Raw genomic sequence first — 22,668 nt, forward strand, 5'->3', positions numbered from 1 at the left:
TTAGATGGCCTTGCAGGGCTCAGGAGTTTTCTGCCACTCCTTGTGAGACACAAAGTCAAGGGCACGAGAATGACTCATTAGTCTCCTTCCCCAGGGAGATTTGCACCAACCCTTGACACAGATGTAACAGGGGAGTGATGTTTAGGAGTTGGAGGGGTGAGGGAGTGGGGATCCTATGACGTAAGGTGACCCCAAAGCAGGCTTCTGTATTTGTTTTTTAAAGCCTAGTTTAGGGACTTCTTTGGTGGCACAGTCGTTTAGAATCCACCTGCCCATGCAGGGGACACAGGTTCGATCCCTGGTCGGGGAGGATCCCACATGCCAAGGAGCAACTAAGCCCGTGTGCCGCAACTACTAAGCCCGTGTGCCGCAACTACTGAGCCCATGTGCCACAACTACTGAGCCCACGTGCCGCAACTACTGAAGCCCGCGCGCCTAGAGCCCGTGCTCCGCAACAGGAGAAGCCACAACAATGAGAAGCCCGCACACTGCTATGAAGAGTAGCCCCAACTCGCCGCAACTAGAGAAAGCCCGTGTGCAGAAACGAAGACCCAGCGCAGCCAAGGAAAAAAAGAAAAAAACTTAACAAGCAAAAAAATACTTTAAAGAGAAGCCCCCGCACTGCAAGGAAGAGCAGCCCCCAGGGCAGCCCCCGCTCACCGCAACTAGAGAAAGCCTGCATGCAGCAACGAAGACCCAACACAGCCATTAAATACATAAATAGATAGATAGATAGATAAATAAATAAATAAATAAAGCCTAGTTTAATTAGGGGGCCTGCATACTGTTTCCATCACCTTTCAGCACGTCTTTTAGAAGGAGGAGGAAATGGGTGTATTTAATCCTTACAGCTGGACGCCTGTGAGCAAGGTCAATCCATCAAGCAATCAGAGCTCAAACCCAAAATATAAGCCCTGTTTGCCCAAGGTCAGGTGGAGGAGGAAGCAAAGCAAGGAAACCATCGGTTTGAAAAAAAAAAAAGCCTGCCTGCTTTTTTTCCCACCCCTCAATCAACTGAAAGCTGAGTGCACAAGTATTATCCTGAGATTGGAAACTGTCTAACAGCCTGGGTTTTTCAAACCAGTTTGTGCTTAAACAAACAAACAAACAAAAAAAGAAAATAATCAGAAACTCTAAAGAACCAGTTGTGGTTTTGGTGTCGTTTGTTTGTACATTCTCCATTCTAAAACGTAGAGAGAAATCAAAGGAATAAATACAAAGCTGAGTGAGACTGTGAGGTTAGCCATCTCACAGGGCACAGGAACGACCCCAGAAAACCACCCCAAGATCCCCTAAGTTTAATCAAAACCCTATTTGTGACACTCTTCAGCCACCTGTGGACATAACGCAATAAGCTCCTTGTTCTCAGACTCCCAAGCAGCAAATTCCCCACAGGGCCAATGTTTAAACCTGGTGCTAATGTTGCATGCCTCCATCTTCCTGGACTGTCCCAAGAGAATGAGGTCACCTCCCTAAATCCTGGCTGCCTTTTTAAATCACAAAGCCAGTTCCCTGAGATCGCATATGTGATTTTACCAGAAGGGCACTTTCATCTGATTCCACATTGGAGTGGTAGGAGACGCCATAGTCCAAAAAGGCCAAAAAAATTAAATGTCAGGAAATCTGTTGATTGAGGCTGGGTATGTGGACATAAAGGGGACTGAAACCAGCCACACAAGCGGCTTCCAGAGGATACTTCTCCCACCAACACTACCAGCTATAGGCCCCTTCCACTTCGCACCAGGTCTGGCCCACCTCCATCACCACCAGCCCCCCTCAGGGTCCTGCCCTATCAACACCTCTGCTCTCCAGGGTACATAGAGAAGATGATGCCTATTTCACGATGGACACAAATTCCCCAAATACCCTCTTTCTTTTTTTTTTTGAGATTATTGAGAAGCGTAAAGAATGGGAGAAAGACCGGCTGTGGCTCCCTGAGCAGATCAAGAAATTGCCTTATGCTCCAGTCTCCTCATCTCAAAATAGAAATAACAATGGAACCCACCGTCACAAGGTTCAATGAGGTAAAAGATGTGAAGCACTTGTCCCAGAGTCTAGTTCAAAAGCGAATAGGAGGGGCTATTAATAATAATATTTATGTTATTATTAACACGTAATAATATTATTACTGGTCAGATACAAAAGCTTGGTGGTGGTGGTGGTGGGAATAAAAACTAGACTAACCCACCCTTGGTGCTACCAGATGTCTTGGTGAAGGAAAACAAAGTGACCAACACTTGTGTTGTAACACCTCATACACAGATGCACACACCATTTCTAACCCTTGCCCCGAATTCAAGGTTCAGTCAACTTTGCCTCCTCCCAAAAGCCAGACTTCACTGCCCACTGATACCCATCAGAACACCCCAGGGCACCCACACTCTGCCACCTAAGTGCCCATGTCCCACAATGCTCTCTAAGCAGGTCCTGGGACATTTCTTAGCAACCTGCTGGAGTGTGAAATACCAGGGGTAGGGATGAAGTATCCCTATATCTCCTCAATCACTCCTGGGGGCCCAGCAGAACATCAAGCAGAGACTGGCCGAGTAATGGTGGACCCACTGCAAAACCAGGCAGACAACACTTCCTTTCTGACCCAATAGAAAGCTCCACACACAACACAGACATGACTCAGAAAAGCAAATATGTGGGCTTCCCTGGTGGTGCAGTGGTTGAGAGTCCGCCTGCCGATGCAGGGGATATGGGTTCGTGCCCCGGTCTGGGAAGATCCCACATGCTGTGGAGCGGCCAGGCCCGTGAGCCATGGCTGCTGAGCCTGCGCGTCCGGAGCCTGTGCTCCACTACGGGAGAGGCCACAACAGTGAGAGGCCCGCGTACAGCAAAAAAAAAAAAAAAAAAAAAAGAAAAGCAAATATGTTTAATCAATCAAGCTTCAGTTTCTCTGTTTAAAAAAAAAGTCTCCTACTGTTGGAACAACTTTCAAAGTTCAAAAAAAAATTCAGACAACAGCATGATTGCTGTAGATTTTTCACATGGCCAAAGACTGGAAGAATAAACAGTGAATTGCCTTAGGGGAATTGTGGGTGATTCCTCATTTCAAAAAGTGTTTCTTTTATTGTTATGATACTTGCCCTATCAACGAAATCAAGAGGGAGGAGAAAGGTCCTTTGGTAGGAAATAAGCACCTGGGAATCGGTGAAACCAGAAGAGAAACCAACATTCCCTTGCTCTCACTCCTGGGCAACAGTGAAGTGAAACAAAGCAAACTCTAGAATCCTGATTATCACAGTGATAAGACCCAGAGGCACACTGTGTCCGTTTTCATTCCCTGAGTCAGAGCTACCAGGTTTTTGAAAAACACACACACACACACACAAACACACACCATTATTCCTTGGGGGAATGGTACCTGTATCAAAATGTTTTCATCTCTATGAGCAAAAGCCACAGTCTGGTGACTAAGAGAGGGCTCCTCAGTCATCCCAGAGATATTGCAGAACGGGGCCTAGGAGTCAGAGCCTAGCTCATATTCTTGCTCTGCTGAACCTGGGGCAAGTGGGCTCCACCCTCCTGAGCATTTCCTCATCTGTACTATGGGAATTACCACCCACCCCCACCCTCTTCCCACACATCAGGTTTTTGCAGCCTGAAATGATAGACTGTCTCAAAGTGGTCAGGATGGGCTTCCCTGGTGGTGCAGTGGCTAAGAATCCACCTGCCAATGCAGGGGACAGTGGTTCGAGCCCTGTCCCGGGAAGATCCCACAGGCCGCGGAGCAACTAAGCCGGTGCACCACAGCTACTGAGCCTGCGCTCTAGAGCCCACGTGCCACAACTACTGAGCCCACGTGCCACAACTACTAAAGCCCGCGCGCCTAGAGCCCGTGCTCTGCAACAAGAGAAGCCACCACAATGAGAAGCCCGCGCACCACAACAAAGAGTAGCCCCCGCTCGCCGCAACTAGAGAAGAGCCCTTGCGTAGCAGTGAAGACCCAATGCAGCCAAAAATTTTAAAAAGTAAAAAAATCAGTAGCCCTGGAAAAATTATGTGTGTGTGTATATATATATATATATATATATATATAGAGAGAGAGAGAGAGAGAGAGAGAGAGAGAGAGAGAGAGAGAGAAAGTGATCAGGACAATATGAGACACACTGAAGGCCTCTAATAAGTGCCCCCCATAACTAAGTCAACCATACAAGATAGCCCCCTCAACCCCAACTGCTCTATCATGGCAAAAGTTTAGATCCCTGCATCTGTGTAAATTACAAAGGGGTGTCACCTGAGCCAGGGAAGAAGGGGCCCGCCCAGTGCAGCCCAGGGGCATGGGAGCGCAATTTCTCGGACCTTCCCACTCCCACCCCACCCCGCTCAGGGACAACTGCGGCGCGCCCTCACCTCTGCCCAGGACTCGGCCTCTCTCTAAGTGCAGCCGGGGCACGGTGAACGTGTAGCTCTCGGCGCCAAAGCCGGGATTGCAGAGCTCCGGCTCCTGGCAGAGCCACGATGAGACCTAGGGTAGGAGAAAGATATGGAACCCGGGTGACTTGAGAGGGTCCCCTCCCGCCCACACCGAAACCAACAGTGCCTCCCCTCCCTCGCTCCCGGCGCCAGGACTGTGGAAATGACCCACCCTCATGCCCATCCCCATCCCCCCCGGCAGGCAGCCACGCCAAACTCTTTCATTCGGAAACCTGTGGCCGCCAAGCCCTCAGGACTTCCCAGGAGAGGCGGCTACTGGGTCACCTTCTCCAGACCTAGCACCCCTTTCCTTCCAGTCTCCTTTTTAATTTCATTGGAGGCAACTTTACGCTTCCAAATTCCACTTTCCCTACACCGGGAGAGCTCCCACTCTTAAGCCCAGTTCCTCAGACCGAGGGGCGTTCCAACCCCTTTTGACCCTACTTTCTTGTGCCGGGGACGTCCCCATACCTATTTACCGCCCTTTCTTTACAGGGCAGGTGCCTTCTTTATTGGTTCCCCTTTCCTTACCTCAGAGGTTGTTCCCACTACTCCCGGCTCCCCCCGGACTTGCACCAGGGCTCCCCTATCCCATACCCCAACGCCCACCCTACTCCATGCCCTCCGCTGCCCGCCCTTAGCCCACCCGGGTCCCCGGAGGCTGCAGTGAGGCGCGCCCCCCCACCTCAGGCATTTGCGGGAGGCAGTGGGCAAAGCCGCGCTCGCCCTTCACCCTCACCCGCTCCCACTCCCTTCTCCGTGGAATCCAGAGCGCGGCGCAGTTTCCAGGCCACTCAGGCCCTTTGTACCCAAACTTTCTTGGAAGAAGAGGGACTGGGGATGACAGGAGAGAGGAAGGGACGACGAAAGAGAGGAAGGGGCTGGGGGCCGGGGTGCGGGGTGCGGTTGGTGGGTCCGGAGGGCGTCTCCTGCAAAGTCAGGGGACCCAACGTACCTGCAGCAGCAGCAGGAGCGCAGAGAGGCTGCGGCACGGAGGGCCCATGGCGGGCCGGGCGGGGGTCGAGTAGGGTCCGGCAGAGCTGGGCCAGGCTCGAGTCTGGCAGAACTTCCGCGAATTCACAGGTGCTTTGGGGTTCCGGACGCCACTGAGCTGGGCAGTGCCGCGGGAGCCAGGTGAGCCTCGACGGCCCCGCCTCCGGCACCACTGATTGGCTGAGGATGCACCTGCCCGGCCGCAGCCAATGAGCGGCGCGGCAAGGCCTCGGGCTTCCTCCGCTGGCTTGGGCGGACGCTCCGCCCCCGATCCCGCCCCCCAGCCTCATGCCGACCCGGTGACCGGATTGTAGAGTCAGAGCAGGGGGTAGGGCTCCATGATTCCTATTACCATCAGGTTTGAATACCAGCCTTGCGGTGGCTCACTAACACCTGGGGCCAGAAAGGATTTTACTCTTTAATTACTTCTTTTTAACTTCAGGTCTCCATCGGTTCGTGAGTCTGCAAATCAATTCACTGGGCGGGACACCGCCCCCCGCCCCCGCCCTTCAAAGCTTGTTTCTCCACCTTCCAGATGGGAATAATAATCACCGAGCCTCCCTGTGTTGTTGTGAAGTTGTCATACAATTAATAAGACCAATGTTTGCTGCACCACAAAAGCTCGATACAGAGGTGAGGGATAATAATAGTTAACAATAGGTGCCAGGCATTAAAAGATACTGTGCCAGGCTCTGTGCTAAGCATGACATTAACCATCTCATTTAATCTCATCTCAAAACAACACAAGAGGGCTTCCCTGGTGGTGCAGTGGTTGAGGGTCCGCCTGCCGATGCAGGGGACACGGGTTCGTGCCCCGGTCCGGGAAGATCCCACATGCCACGGAGCGGCTGGGCCCGTGAGCCATGGCCGCTGAGCCTGCGCGTCTGGAGCCTGTGCTCCGCAACGGTAGAGGCCACAACAGTGAGAGGCCCGCGTACCGAAAAAACAAAACAAAAACACAAGAGCTGTGTTATTATTCCCATTTGATAGACAGACAACTGAGGCATAAAGAATTTGAAGCCAGTAGGAAGTGATAGAGGACTGGAACCCACCTCCCTCTGATTCCAGAGCTCCTATTCTATTAACTTCACCTCATGTGACCCCACAAAATCGCCAGCTGGAGCTGCGGTTTTCAATCTGTCCTTTAATGTTGACTGGAAGAGATCACCCAAACCTTTCATTTGCAAATAACTCTTTCAATGTCCCATGCAATGGACACCATCTTTCCCTTTACCCTTGAATCATGATCAGAACTACAGCACGTGTAAAAAGAAATGGTAATTATGTGATATGATGGGGGTGTTAGCTACGAGTTAGGTATGTGTTAGCTAAGTGTTAGTTACTATGGTAGTAATCATTTTGCAAGATGTGTATCAAATCAACATTTTGTACACCTTAAACTTACACAATGTTATATGTCAATTATATCACAATAAAGCTGGAAAAATACAATAACAAGAAACAAACAAACAAACAAAAGCACTACAGTGTGTGGAGTCAGCCACTCACTAGCTGTGTGACTTTGGGCAAGTCAGTATTTTCATCTGTATAAATGGGTCCTTAGGAACTAATATAAGAAAATCACTAAGCAGAGTGCTTGTTGCCTGGTAGCAACTGCTCAGTAAGTGTTGGGTGTGGAGATTGTTCTTTGGAACGGACCACCCCCTTTCCCCCTTGCTCATGGGGAAGACCACGTTTACAATATTTCACCCAGAGCTAAAAGTGAATCTGAGCCCATTGAGGCTACTTTCTCAACTCCAGAGGAGACGCACTGTCTTGAACCAAGACACTGTTTCAGCTCAGCCCAGCCACCACCCCCCAACCTGTCCCCTCCATTTTAATGGGTTTCTGAGCACACGCCCAGGCCATTTGGATTTCTGCATCTTGGCTCTCTCTCTGCCTCAACCCACCAGGAGACTTTGAGGGAAAAGGCTCCAGTAGTTCCTTTCCCACTGAGGCTCCTGCAGGACAGTGCATTAAGCAAGAAAATGGAAATACAGAAAGAGGTGTTTCCCCCATGGAGCGGCTTGTCCGTTTATTTTTTTTCCCCTCAGTTATGTAAAAATTCATGTTTTATACCATCACTCGGCCCAGGGAGACTTTAGGGCTTTGCTTTCCTCCTCCCAGCAAGCCCTGGCCTTGTAACTCCACAGCGGCTCTCATCGACTCCTCCATTACGCTCTGATAATTCAATAAAAAGCATCTTAGAAAACAGTTAGGGGCATGAGCTCGCTTCAGACTTCTCGGCAAGCCCTTCTCCAAGCTCCAGGGAGCGGGCCAGGAAGGGCTGCCTGCCCTCAGCGGTCCAGGGTGAGCCAGGGTGAACAGAGGATGCACAGGGGTTTCCTGCAGAGACAGGGCATTGTGTGGCCCTCAGTGAACTGCCTCAATTACCTCTTCCATCAAAAAAGGATACCTCGTTGTGAGGATCAAATGAGCAGGTGAAGGTGAGCCTCTGCTGCCTGATCTCAGGCTGATGGAGGGTTAAAATTCCTGCTCTGCCACTATCTGGGTAGCGTGTCCAGTCTCAGTTTCCTCACCCATAAAATGAGGATGTTGGCAGCACTTAATTCACAAAGTTCGTATAAGCGCTTCCGTGAAGTTAGCTATTAGCACTCTAGGCTCAATACATTCGCCTTCCAGTTCCAAGCAAAACTGTGAGCCCCCATGGAGCCTCCCCACCCCCAGGCTCTCCTTTTCCCAGCCCTGCAGTTAAAGTCTCTTAGGCTATCTCTGGCCTCTGCTTGGAAAAACTCTTTCATGGGGGCTGTTTAGTCTTTGAGACCTTCCCAAGGTCATTTGCATTTTAAAGAGAGCTCTGGAGGGCCTCCCTGGTGGCGCAGTGGTTGAGAGTCCGCCTGCCGATGCAGGGGATACGGGTTCGTGCCCCGGTCTGGGAGGATCCCATATGCCGCGGAGCGGCTGGGCCCGTGAGCCATGGCCGCTGGGCCTGCGCATCCGGAGCCTGTGCTCCGCAACGGGGGAGGCCACAACAGTGAGAGGCCCGCATACCGCAAAAAAAAATAAAAAAATAAAAAAAATAAAAAAAAATAAAGAGAGCTCTGGGGCATAATTCTTTCAAAGGAAGGAAATCTTTGGAACCAGTAAACTCTGCCCAGGGTTCTTAACCTGGTGTCTACGGATGGGCTTCATGGCGTGAGTGGTCGTGAAACCCCTGAGATTGTTAGCAAACCTGTTGGTGCAGGTGGTAAGGTCCATTGCTTTCACTAGCTTCTCAACTCGGGGAAAGAAAAATCAAAATCTTGGAAGTTGAGTTCTCTCTGAGGGCCAGTCCAGTGTTAATGGTAGAATTTCAGGCATTAACCAGGGAAAGAAATGTTGAACGGAGGCCTTGCAGGTACCATTCTAGGTGGATGACAGACCCTACTACCGCTGGTGCTAACCGGGCTTCCGTCATTGGCATGACCAACACCAGATTTCCTTATTGCCTGCAGGGTGTGTCTCTGATGACTTTCATTTCCTGGGTGTCCTGGCAACTGGTCAGCTTGGAGGCTAAAGATTAACTCCCCAGGCAGTCCTGCTCCTTTCATCTTCTGGCAAAGGGGTGGTAATAAAGGCACTCAGACTGGGAGGGGCACCCCTCCCCCAGCCTCAGCCAAGAGGAGCCCAACCCCCTAGCCGGCTGGGGAGGAATCTCAGGGAAAGTGGAATTGCTGGGGATTGCAGCCAGATCAGACTCCCCATTGTGTGGGGAGAGGAGGCTCCATACTAGTTGCTCCTGGGGGCTCCTGACACCTCTCCTGGGCCGGGCTGCCTGCCAGCACGCCGAGGAGGGAACTGGATATCCCACTTCAGCCTCCTGTTAAAATGTGGTAACTGATAGGGGTACCGCCCTTTGCAGCTCAGCCACTCACGTCTGCAAGAAACATTTTTATTTCAAACACAAGGAAAAATAGTATAATGCACACCATGAATAGTTATAATGAAACATCATGTATCTATCATCTAGTGCCAACAATTATTTTTTGCAATTTGTATAATTTTGTAACATGTGAATGTTGTACCAAATCATATTTGGTATGATTGTTTCATATTGTTTCATATTTTCATCCCTTGTTTCACATTTTCATCCCTGAGTTTAAAACAAAAAAAAAACCTAAGACTATTTTTTTAAAAGTAGTTTTAGGGGGCTTCCCTGGTGGCGCAGTGGTTGAGAGTCCGCCTGCCGATGCAGGGGATGCAGGTTCGTGCCCTGGTCTGGGAAGATCCCACATGCCGCGGAGCGGCTGGGCCCCGTGAGCCATGGCCGCTGAGCCTGTGCGTCCAGAGCCTGTGCTCCGCAACAGGAGAGGCCACAACAGTGAGAGGCCCGCGTACCACACACACAAAAAAATAATAATAAAAATAAAAAAAATAAAAGTAGTTTTAGGTTCACAGCAAATTTGAGTAGGAGGTACAGAGATTTCCTAAATACCCTCTCCCCAACACATACATAGCCACCCCCATCAACATCCCCCGCTAGAGCAGTACATTTGTTACAACTGATGAACCTACACTGACACATCATAATCACCCAAAGTCCATAGTTGACATTATGGTTCACTCTGGGTGTCGTATGTTCTGTGGGTCTGGACAAATGCATAATGATGTGAATCTGCCATTGTAGTACCATACAGAGTCATTTCACTGCCCTAAAATCCACTGTGCCCTGCCTGCCTATTCATCCCTCCCTCCCCGCAAACTCCTGTCAACCACTGATCTTTTTACTGTCTCCAAAGTTTTGCCTTTTCCAGAATGTCATGTAGTTGGAATCACATTACATGACATTTTGGAAAAGGCAAAACTTTTGGTATGCCTTTTGCAGGTATGTAGACTTTCAGATTGGCTTCTTTTACTTAGTGATATGCATTGAAGGTTGTTCCATGTCTTTTCATGACTTGATAGCTCATTTCTTCTTAGCGTTGAATAATATTCCATTGTCAGGACGTACCACAATTTATTTATCCATTCACCTACTGAAGGACATCTTGGTTGCTTCCAAGTTTTGCCAATTATGAATAAAGCTGCTATAAACATCCATGTGCAGTTTTTTGTGTGGATGTAAGTTTTCAACTCCTTTGGGTAAATACCAAGGAGCATGGTTGCTGATTGTATGGTAAGTATATGTTGAGTTTTGTAAGAAATTGCCAAACTGGCTTCCAAAGTGGCTGCATCATTTTGCATTCCCACTAGCAATGAATGAGAGTTCCTGTTGCTCCACATCCTCGCTAGCATTTGGTGGCTCCATTCTGGGCATTCCAATACATATGTACCCTTGCATTTTTATTTTTGCAGACCATTTTAAAGCAAATCCCAGATAACGTAATTTCCCCTGTAAATATGTCAGTCTGCATCTCTGAGAACATGACCATCATCCAATTAAGTAATAATGCCTAATAAAATTCACAGTTCCTGGGCTCCCCTGGTGGCGCAGTGGTTGAGGGTCTGCCTGCCGATGCAGGGGACACGGGTTCGTGCCCCGGTCCGGGAAGATCCCACATGCCGTGGAGCGGCTGGGACCATGAGCCATGGCCGCTGAGCCTGCGCGTCTGGAGCCTGTGCTCCGCAGCGGGACAGGCCACAACAGTGAGAGGCCTGCGTACCGCAAAAAAATAATAATAATAAAAATAAAAATAAATTAAAAAATTCACAATTCCTCAATATTATTTAACGGCTAAAAAATGTCTTTTTAAACAATTTGTTTGTATCTGGATTCAAGCATGAGTCACATTTTGCACTGGGCTATATGTCCCTTGAGTCTCTTTATATTTGTAAAAGTCTCCCCATCTTTTTTTGTCCGGCTTTTTTTTTTTTTTTTTTAACTTTTTGGCTGTGCTGCGCAGCATGCAGAATCTTAGTTCCCCAAGCAGGGATGAACTCTGCGCCTCCTGCGGTGGAAATGCAGTGTCTTCCACTGGACCGCCAAGGAAGACCCTTGTCCAGCTTTTTTGAAGTATAATTGACTGCACAAGTTTAAGTATACAGTTTGATGTTTTGGCCTATGCAAATACTGTGAAGCCATCAGCACAATCAAGAAAATGAACAGATCCCTTTTGTTTGTTTCTGTTTTGATATAATTCCAGATTTACAGAGTTTGTTTGTTTTTAAGTGGCATTTATTTTTTAAGATACCTGGTCATTTGTCCTGTTGGATATCTTGCATTTTGTATATTGATCAAATGCAACCTCATGGTGTCACTTACCATGCTGCTCTCTCCCATATGTCACGTAAACTAGATCTAGAGGTTTGATTTGATTCAAATTCAATTTTTTTAGGCAAAAAATTTCATAACTGGTACTGAGTACTTCCTATAGCATCATATCAGGAAGCAAGAAATTGTCTGGCTGACTCACTTTTAGGATACTAAGATTCAGTTGGTGTCAGCTGATCTTTCCAGTATCAAGTTCTCCATCAGCCTTTCACCTTGTGGTTTTAGAATCATGGATGATGGCTGTCCAGATCCATTATCTCATCAGGGAAACATTTATTAAGCGTCCCTATGTGCCAGGTACTCTGCTCAACAATGGGGACACAGAAATAAACAAAATATGATTCCTGCCCTTAAGAAGCTCATATGGTAGTGAGGGATGCAGACAGGTAAACATTCATCCACTTATTTATTAAATATTTACTGAATGCTAACTAGGACCAGGCATCATGCTAAATACCAGTAATTACAATACAGTGTGTGATAAAAGTGATAGCTACCATTTATTGGAGCTCACGATACTCTAAGCAGTATCAGTCTTCGTACAGCCCTTTGGGTGCTCTCATTACATCCATTTTACAGATCTAGAAGCAGAGGCTCGAGAGGTAAAGAGATTTGCCCAAGGTGACATATTAAGTGACAGAGCTGGAATTTGATGGGTTCAAAGCCTCTTCATCTCCATGCTATACTGCTGAGATCAGGGCAGTCTTTTATTTCCAGGTGCCATTTGAAATGAGAGGCAAACCTTGCTTAATTTAGCAAGAAATGGTCTGTCGAGTTGAACTGAAATTCCAGACCCCGGGGTAGCCAAGAGAAGATGGCGAGAGCATAGCCTGAACTACTGGTTTTTCAGCCAGGCTGGAGCTTCCAGTACATGATGGGTAGTTTGGGGTTAACGATAAGAGCTGGAACCCAGAGGGCTGGGTCCTGGGTCGAATCACTTGGTCCTCCAACTTGCCCACAGAGCAAAAGGTATTCTCCCCATTTTGCAGAGGAGGCGACTGATGCTCAGAAAGATGAACAGCCAGGTCATGGCAGGGGCAAGCTTGAGGCTGGTGCTCTGGCTCCAAGACCAGTATGGCAAAATGGTTCCCAGCACAGATGTTAGTGCCTTGCTGCCTGGGTCTGAATCCTGCTCTTCTACCTGCTAGTTCTAAGCCTTTGAATGAGTCACTTTAAAGCATCTTTGGACCTCAATTTCCTCATCTGTATAAATGGGGATAATAATAGCACCTACCTTGTTGGGTGGCTGTGGAAATTACACGAAATAACTTAAGTAAATGTGGCAGACTAGAAGTCCTAAATAAACATTAACTATTATTATTTCCACATTCCACGATGCTCAGGCGCTGGGGTTTTTACTGAGAGGAATACCTGAGTCCCTGAGTGCGTGGGCAGCAGGATTCCTCCAACCTAACTCTCACTCTCTCCTAGACTCACTGAAAGAGAGGGAGCCCGCTGCCATGGGGCTCCATGGCTGGCTGGGTGCCCTCTCTTGGCACAGATACCTTTGTACCTGGTGTCTCAAGATAAGGCGCTACAGAATAGCTACAGAATACAGAACCTCAAGATAAGGTTCCACAGACCTGTGCTTCCTGCCTCCCAACTTCGAGCAGAGAAGGCCTCATCCCTCCTCTCAGAACCAAGGACCTGTCCACATGGTGGGATGGAGAGAGAAAGCTCTTTCCAGTCTTGCGTCCAGGTTGGACAAGACCAACCGTTTCCAGGGTCAGCAGCCAATGAAATCACTCTGTGCCAAATTCAGCCCGGCCCCAAGTCAAAGAAATTTAGTGACAAACAACTTATTTATTTATGTACCAAATTCCAGGGGGTAGCTAGAACACAGTGTAGGGAACTGACCTTGTCACTTGAATCTCTTTCCTTCCCTAAGTCTCAGTTTCTTGTCTGTAAAATGACTCAGCTGGCCTGTAAGGATCCTTTATTTTTCTTCTGCCTCTAAAAACTATGACTTTGAACGTCTTGAGATTGAGTCAGTGAGCACTGTGTGAGTGTGTGTGTGTACACGTGTGTGCTCACCTACTTGTGGGTTCATGAAAGTGGTGCATCTTGGTCTTTCTAGGCCCAGCAGTTCTCAGCGAGAGTCCAAGTTTTGCAGGAAGGGAACATAAAGCTGACCAGTCTCGAGCCAGACTGTGGCAGTCGGAGAGAGAGAACTTCCTGCAGGGGTGGAGACCAGCAGAGCAATAAAACCTGGGCAAAGAGCAAGGTTTCCACTGCAGGCCTAGGAGAAAACTCCGGAGTCCAGACTCAGGATGGGGCTGCCCATAATTTTCTAGAGAGACTCTCCAACTTTTCAGGCAGCAGTCATTCATCCACTCATTCATCCATCCATTCATTCATTTGATAAACAATCACTGGGTACCCAGCTGTGCCTAGTGTTTTGCTGGTGAGGGAGGTGCCTCCCTGCCCTGAGAGGGCTTTCAGTCTAGTGCAATAAACAGACAAGGGAACCAGGTATTTATAATCCAGGGCAATAAGCAAGGATGATACTAATATTTAACAATAGGTAAAGCATGGGTACCAGGCCAAACAAAATGAACACCAGCCATTAACGCCAGGGTAGGGTTCCCCAGGCCTCCTGCTGTGCCAGGCTTTATCCTTTTGGTTGTTGGGTGGTGAGGAGGTGTTGGCGTGTGGGAGGGGCTGGGGGTTTGGGGGGCACTTGAGGGACTCAGGGAAGCAGCTGATTACCAACTGATATGGAAAAACTTCAGTACCGTATTTTAGCCAATAGAATTGCTATATCAGTGACCCTGGCTGGAGGACAGCCCTGGTGATAATGATTCAAGATTAACAAGGTCCATGATGGGAAGGCACAAGGGACTCAGGGAAGGCTTTGCGGGGAAGTGACATCTAAGTTGAGTTAGCCAGAGTGTTCCTGGCAGAACCTAGGCAAAAGTATTTTCCCAGTGGGAGGAGGGCTCAGTATTTTCAGGCGGTTCAGTCTAGCTGGAGGAGAAAGAGGCGGGGAGATTAGACCCAACAGGCAGGTAAGGAGAGTGTGTGCTGTAGGGTTGGGGGAGGGGGCTGTGTTAATCATGGTCAGTGGCTTGGACTGTGTCTCCAGAGCAATCAGGAGCCACTGCAGGGTTTTAATTAAGATCAGGGGAGTCGGGGCTTCCCTCGTAGCACAGTGGTTAAGAACCCGCCTGCCAGTGCAGGGGACACGGGTTCGAGCCCTGGTCCGGGAAGATCCCACATGCCGCGGAGCCACTGGGCCCATGTGCCACAACTACTGAGCCCACATGCCACAACTACTGAAGCCCCTGAGCCTAGAGTCCGTGCTCCACAGCAGGAGAGGTCACCGCAATGAGAAGCCCGTGCACCACAACGAAGAGTAGCCCCCGCTCGCTGCAACTAGAGAAAGCCCACGCACAGCGGCGAAGACCCAACACAGCCCTAAATAAATAAATAAATAAATAAATAAATAAATAAATAAAAAGATCAGGGGAGTCACCTGATCCAGTCTGCAAATCCCCCAAGTGACACCAAGGAATCCATTTTTCCAAAGACAAGAACCAAGGCTCAGGGAGGTTAAAACACCTATCAGATGTCATGCCGCAGGCTGGACATGGCATAAATGCAACTGCTCACTTCTGGATCCCCTTCCCTATTGAATACCATGTGCATCAGAGGCTGCCCCTTTGTGTATGGAGCTTTAGAGTTCATAAAGCGCTTTTTACAGAGCACTTTCCCACCCATGCTCATTTGACTTCCCACCACAGCACCGTATTACAATGATACCGTTCCCATTTCACAGGTGAAGGGACTGAAATACAGGGAGGTTTCAAAATGTAATAAATAGTGAAATTTTGACTCAAACCTAAACCTTGAGACTCTTGTCCAGTGATCTTTCCCCTCTACCATGCTGTGTCTTGGCATTCGTATTGATCACTTTGGGTTATAAATGCCGGAAACATAAGTGCCTAAGCAGAAAAAAGGAATCTGGGAGCTCACATACTAAAAAGTCCATGATGGATGGACTTCAGGCATGGATAGCTCCAGGCAGTCAAATTACATCATCACAGATCTGTCTTGCTCTGTCTTTGCTTTCATCTATGTTGATTTTCTTCTTGGATTCTCTTATCAAGGCAGAGACAGGCTGCCAACCTACCACTTTAGCAATCCCACCCACGAAGTACCAGACTTTTCCAACAGGTATAGCAAAAGCCTCAGGTTTCACCTTTATGCCTTGACTTGGCTCATGTGCAGACATGAACCAATCCTGTGGCCAGAGAGATGGCTAGGTGGTTCTGATTGGCCAAGACTAGGTCATGTGTCCAGCCCTGGAGTGATGCAAGAGGAGTCAGCCTTCTGGGACCACAGGGACTAAGAGTAGGGGAGGTGTGGTTCCCTAAAGAAAAATGATGGTGCTGTCACCTAGAGAAGAGCAAAGAGATGCTGGGCACATAAAAACTAACATTCAGGGCTTCCCTGGTGGCGCAGTGGTTGAGAATCTGCCTACCAATGCAGGGGACACGGGTTCGAGCCCTGGTCTGGGAAGATCCCACATGCTGCGGAGCAACTGGGCCCGTGAGCCACAACTACTGAGCCTGCACGTCTGGAGCCTGTGCTCCACAACAAGAGAGGCCATGATAGTGAGAGGCCCGCACACCACGATGAAGAGTGGCCCCCGCTCGCTGCAACTAGAGAAAGCCCTCGCATAGAAACGAAGACCCAACACAGCCAAAAAAAAAAAAAAAACTAACATTCAAGCTACATCATGATCCTTCAGCATCAGGAGGAGGCTACTCACCTAGGGGAGCGTGGTCTTCTCTGACCAAGGAGCTCAAAATGGTGGCAGGCATGGTCTGTCTGGAGCCTGCTCCTTGGGGCAGGAACCCTGCTCCTCTGCAGAGTTCCACCTTTCAAGAGCCAGCCAGCGAGCTCTAGTGCAGCTTGGAGCCCCCAAAGCCACTTCCTTTCTTCTGAATGCCAAGTTTTGGTCTGTGCTTCCTGGGGCTGGGGTTGGAGGCTGGGTTCCCTGCAGATGTTCCTCTTAGTAGACAGAACTTAGTCATGGTATGACCTAAAATTTTTAAAAAGGATAAAAATAAAATTTAAAAAGCCGAGAGCCCAAAATATCCTGGCTATGGATAGATACTGGGGCCAAGTTTGCAATAAATTCTCCCCACTTGTGAGCCTCTCTTTCCCCCATCCCATCCCTGGTGAGACTTGTTGCTGTGCTGTGGTTTACACTGCAAAACCACCCCAAAGGCAGAATTGGGTAGTGCTTAAGAGCACAGACTCTGGAGGCAGGCTGTTTGTCTGGGCTCAAATCTCAGCTCTGCCACTTACCAGCTATATGCAAGTTACTGACCCTGTGCCTCAGTTTCCCCACCTATTAAGTGGGTTTGATGATGTTAATAATAGAACCTCCCATGTAGAGTTATCTAGGAATCAAGTGAGCTAGTACATGTTCAGACCAGTGTCTGGCACAGAATAAGCAATATATATAAGGGGTGGCTATTATGTACCATATCAGCTGCTTTTTATTCCTCTGAGGAGACAGGCCCCTGGAGGACAGGGCCTGGTCCCTCTTGTTTGTCACTATATTCCTGGTGCTTAGCATGGGGCCTGGAACAGAGCAGGCCAAGGTAAATATCTACTGAATGAATTAATAAATAAATGATTGAATGGCTAGTACCATGAGAGCCAGCACTACTGGACTCTAGGCTGGCTGTGTGACCTTAGGCAGTTGGCTTCCCCTCTCTGAGCCTCAGTCTCAGCCTCTGTAAAATAAATCAGATCAGTCAATGTTACTCAGACTTTTCCAATCAGGCCCCCATTTACATCGTGCTGGGACACACACACACTGAAACTGAATTTTCACAAGACAACACTTACTTTCCTATGTGCAGTATACTCTGATATATTCTGATTTCTTGTGTTCTACTCTATTTCACTCTTTTTCATTTTTTAAAAATGCAATCCTGACCCGGTGAATAGATGTGAAGCCTCACTAACTTCTGGAGACCTGCAGTTAAAAAACTGAACTAGATAAAAGGCAAGGTCCTTTCTGACCCAGACACTGATGATGTTATAAATCTTGCCTAAGAAGCATCATTTGATTTTGTGAGATGGTTAAGAGCTTGGGCCCTGGAGGGAGAGGGCTGGGTTCAAGTCCTATGGATACTGGCCTGTGCTGATCTTGGTAAGTTATGTAACCTCTAGGTGCCTAGGTTTCCTCCTTAATGCAATGGAGGTAACAATGATTCTTTCCTCTTAGGAGCGGTGTGAGGAATGAACTGATAAATGAACTTATACCTGCAAAGCACTAAATACTTCTAAATGCTCCATGCAGAACTTTTAAAAAACATTATTGCTATTTGAAAGAACATATATAACACTTTGTGGGTAGCCTGGCAGGGAGTCAGAGCTCAATAGATGTTTGTGAATTTTTTGGAGATTATCAGACCATTCCTCTACCTCTCTGGGGAAAGAAACTGAGTTTCCAGGAGGGAAAGGTACTTGCCCAAGGTCACCAGCAAGTCAGAGACAGAGCTTCAGGCATCAGGCCTCAGATTTTAAAGAGGTTCTCCAAATTGCTGATTCAGGGAATGCAAGGGAAACCCCCTTTCCTCACGTCACGGCCCAGAATTCACAGATCTCAAGCCCTCTTTTTCTTTGTTTGAACCTTTTTCCCCCATTTTTAAACACTGAGGTATGCTTTACATATAGTAAAATTCACCCCTTTTGGTGTGCAGTTCCGTGAATTTTTATAGACACAAACAGTTATCGACCCCTATACTCAAGATATAGGACAGTTTCTATCATGCCAAAAAATTCCCCTGCGCCCTTTGAGGACAAAATCTCCACCCAAGTACCTGGCAACCACTGAGATCTTTTCTGTCCCTATAGTTTTGCCTTTTCCAGAAATACTTTTGAGATTCATCTACTGAATGTGTTGTTTTGTATATACATTTTTGCTTAGCAGTATTCCATTGTATGGATACCACAAATTGTTTATCCATTTACCAGCCAATGGGCATTTGGGCTGTTTCCAGTTTCGGGTTATTATAAATAAAACTGCTAGGAACATTCATGTGTCTTTATGTGGACATATGTTTTCATTTTTCTTGGGTAAATACCTATGAAAAGAATTGCTGAATCATATGGTTAGCATATGTTTAACTTTCTAAGAAATTGCCAAACTGTTTTTCCAAAGTGGCTATGCCATGCTGTCACACCATCAGCAGTGTATGAGAGTTCTAGTTGCTCCACACCTGCTCCAGCAGGCGGTGTGGGCAATCTTAAATTTTAGCCATTGTGACAGTTGTGTAGTGATATCTTACTGTGGTTTTCATTTGTATTTACTTAATGACTGATGTTGAGCACCATGTATCTTCCCTCTTTCTTTAAAAAAATTATACAAGTAGTAAATAGCCACAGTAGAAAAAATTAATGCAGAGATAAGCAAAAAGAAGAAAAATTAAAATAAAGATCACCTGTTACCCTAGAGTTCATCATAGCTGACATTTTGAGCTATATCCAACCTTTGTCTCTTCAGACAAACATATAACTGAATTTTATTTATTTATCTGAGAACGTAATACATGCACCTGGTACAAAGTTTGAAAGGAATGAAAGGATAAGTATTGAGAAATAAGCCTCCCATTCATTCGGTTGCTGAAGTTAAAAAGTCTAACTTAACGTAGGATAGCAGAGAACATGCATTAACCGCATTCCTTTGATGTGTTGGTGAGAGTGTAAACATGTACGAGCCCAGTAACACTGAACACTCAAAAACCCCAGGCCACAGAGAGTCCATTCTTCAGCCCTTAACCAGAGAAAACAGCAGAAACATGCGCAGCAGGATACCCGTACAAGAATGTTCATAGATGCATCCTTCATAATAGTAAAAATCTGGAAAAAATCCAGATGTCCATTGACAGGATAACGGATTTTTAAAATGAAATATATTCATACAACGGACGAATACATAGCAATGAAAAAAATGAATGGACTGCAGCTATGCACAACAGCATGAATGAATCTTCATAATATGATGCTGAATGGAAAAACTAGTTCCAAAAGGTTCCATACAGCATGATACTCTTTTTATAAAGATTAGAAACAACTACAAGTATACAATATATTATTTGAACCCTAAGTATATATGTATCAACTATACAAAAGGAGCAAGGGAAGGAAAAGCACAAACATCAGAAGACTGGTTATCTTTTGGGGATGTAGGGGCTTGGGATAGAAAAGGATCCCATGGGTACTCTTGTTCTATCCCTTGGGTTGGGTGTAGAGTTTAAAAAAACTAATCAGTGAATCAAACTGAAAACTCGGTAGGTACAGACAAATGATACAAGTGTATCATTAATCAAAGGATTATGATTCATCTAATTCTGAGCACATGAGGTGCATTAAAAATTAAAAAGCAAGTCTTCCTCTCTGGTCCCCCAGGCACTCTGTTCCCCTCCCTAAAGGCAACTACTGTTACCACTTTCTGTGTTTCCTTCAGGAAGAAACTATTTTACCTATTCTATTGAGTAACCTGTGTTTTTACTCAACAGCAGTTCATGGACAACCTACCACATCAATAGATTCCCAATAGCATTTTCATGGCTGTATAATTTTCCACTATTTAGATGCCCATATTTTATTTTATTTTAATGTTTTAATTTTTTTAATTTATTTATTTTATTTATTTATTTTTGGCTGTGTTGGGTCTTCGTTGCTGCGCATGGGCTTTTTCTAGTTGCAGTGAGTGGGGGCTACTCTTCGCTGGGATGAGCAGGCTTCCCATTGCAGTGGCTTCCCTTCTTGCGGAGCATGGGCTCTAGGTGCATGGGCTTCAGTAGTTGTGGCACATGGGCTTAGTTGCATGTGGAATCTTCCCGGGCCAGGGCTCAAACCCGTGTGCCCTGCATTGGCAGGCGGATCCTTAAACACTGTGCCACCAGTGGAGCCCTGGATGCTTATATTTTATTAAACTAATTCCCTTTTTGATGGACCTGGGTTTTTTTCCCCCAGTGTTTTTTCTCATAGACAATGTTATGAGGAACTCCTTTATATACACGCCTTTGATGAACTGTATGGAGAGGTCTTTTTTTTTTTTTTTTTTTTTTTTTTTTGTGGTACGCGGGCCTCTCACTGTTGTGGCCTCTCCCGTTGTGGAGCACAGGCTCCAGACGCGCAGGCTCAGCGGCCACGGCTCACGGGCCCAGCCGCTCCGCGGCATGTGGGATCTTCCCGGACCGGGGCACGAACCCGTGTCCCCTGCATCGGCAAGCGGACTCTCAACCACTGCGCCACCAGGGAAGCCCATGGAGAGGTCTTTAGGATAAATTTCTCCATAGAGTTACTGAGTCAAAGATTATGTGCATATTTCAGGGTTTTGAGCCATATATTGTGCCCACCAGCAAGGAGAGAGGGAACTGTCTTTGAGAAGTCTGGCAGCTGGCCTGGTGCTGTGAGGTCTTTTGTTACTAAAGCTACCCCAGAGGTTATTCAGCAGCAAAGCACTGTTAACCATTCCCAGGACCTCTCTGTGGGACAGCAGGAAATGGGGTGGCTCCTCAGGCAGAGGAGAACAACAAGTCTTTATCAAAATGCTGTTCACCAAGAACGCGTTATTAGCACAGATCTTGGTCTTGCATTTGGGCAACTCCCTGCAGACTGGCGTGGAACTATGTCTCCTGAGGGAAGATGAGCAGGAGTTCAGGGTGTGCCGGGCTTCTTAGCATCGGACACCACTTCTGCTCACTAAATTATACAATTAATAGTGTGCAGTGGTGAAGAGTTGGCACTAGAGCCAGATGGCCTGGTTAAAACCCTTGTTACTCTGCTGCCTAGCTGTGTGACTTAGTTTGCCCTTCCATAAAATGGGGCTAATGCGGGACTTCCCTGGTGGTGCAGTGGTTAAGAATCCACCTGCCAATGCAAGGGACACGTGTTCAATCCCTGGTCTGGGAAGATCCCACATGCCACGGAGCAACTAAGCCCACGCGCCACAACTACTAAGCCTGCATTCTAGAGCCTGCGTGCCACAACTACTGAGCCCACGTGCCACAACTACTGAAGCCCACGCACTTAGAGCCCGTGCTCCACAACAAGAGAAGCCACCACAATGAGAAGCCCGTGCACCGCAACAAAGAGTAGCCCCCGCTCGCCGCAACTAGAGAAAAAGCCCGCGCGCAGCAACGAAGACCCAACACAGCCAAAAATAAATAAATATATATATATTAAAAAAAATTTTTTTTAAATGGGGCTAATGCTACTTAGCTCATGTTTTTTTGGCACATAAATGAGTTAGCATACATGAAGTGTTCAAAACACACTTAGCGTGCTGAAAGTGCTCTATAATTATGAACTGGGCTAGATTCACAGCCACTGCCCTCAAGGCATCCTCAGACTGGTGGGGGAGATGGAAGCATTTACAATTCAGGGCGATGAGTACATTAAGGCAGGTGCTAAGGAAACTCATAGGAGGGATGCCAAATCTGGAAGGCTTCCTGGAAGAAGTGGCATCAGGGCAGAAACCAAGTCACTTGTAGGCTAAAGGAGAGGCAAAGCGGCCAGCCATGAACACCCTTTACTGGAAAGGTGAAGATGGGATTCAGAGAAGGTTTTCAGTCTTGGATTTCAATTCATCAACTTCTCAGCACCAGCCTGGGTCCCAGGTACTATGCTCAGTGCCAGGGGTGAGTGTGGGCTGGAGGTAATTAGGCAGAGGCCCTCAGTAAGCTTACGATCTAACTGGGGAGAGGAACATGAAGTCTAGCCTAAGGGCTAGACTCTGATGAAATCTACTAGAGGAAGGAACACAATGTCAAGGGAGCAACTAATTCTGAGACTCCAGGATTGTGAAAGGCTTTGCAGAGGAAATGCTTGTAAGAACTGATCAGACTTGGGGAGGGATGGGGAAGAAGTAAGGCACCCCCCATTGGGGGAAGAAGCACAAGCCAAGGTGAGGCAACAGGAGAGCCTGTGTCCTAAAAAAGATACAGCGTGGATTGTGGGGCCTGGATCAAGGGAGAGGTGAGGGGTGGGCAGGACTAGGCTGTACATGT

General features: G+C 47.4%; 1 protein-coding gene across 2 annotated transcripts in view; it reads right to left on the reverse strand.

Annotated features, from left to right (window-relative positions):
* Window positions 1-16,613, reverse strand: part of CDH1 (cadherin 1) — a 91,549-nt gene extending 74,936 nt beyond the window's left edge. Inside the window, exons 1-2 of one of the 2 annotated variants that reach the window (XM_082606991.1) lie at window positions 5,378-5,610; window positions 4,360-4,474 (exon numbers count right to left, since the gene is read on the reverse strand). In XM_082606991.1, the coding sequence (XP_082463117.1) occupies window positions 4,360-4,474; window positions 5,378-5,425 (163 nt within the window). In that variant the 5' untranslated portion in view covers window positions 5,426-5,610. Of the gene's footprint in view, window positions 1-4,359; window positions 4,475-5,377; window positions 5,611-16,400 lie in introns of those variants that run through there. The other variant, XM_082606992.1, reaches the window with a different exon arrangement.
* Between the last annotated feature and the right edge of the window lie 6,055 nt (window positions 16,614-22,668).

Source organism: Mesoplodon mirus, assembly GCF_964341445.2.
Source record: "Mesoplodon mirus genome assembly, chromosome: 19".
Taxonomy (NCBI): Eukaryota; Metazoa; Chordata; class Mammalia; order Artiodactyla; family Ziphiidae; genus Mesoplodon; species Mesoplodon mirus.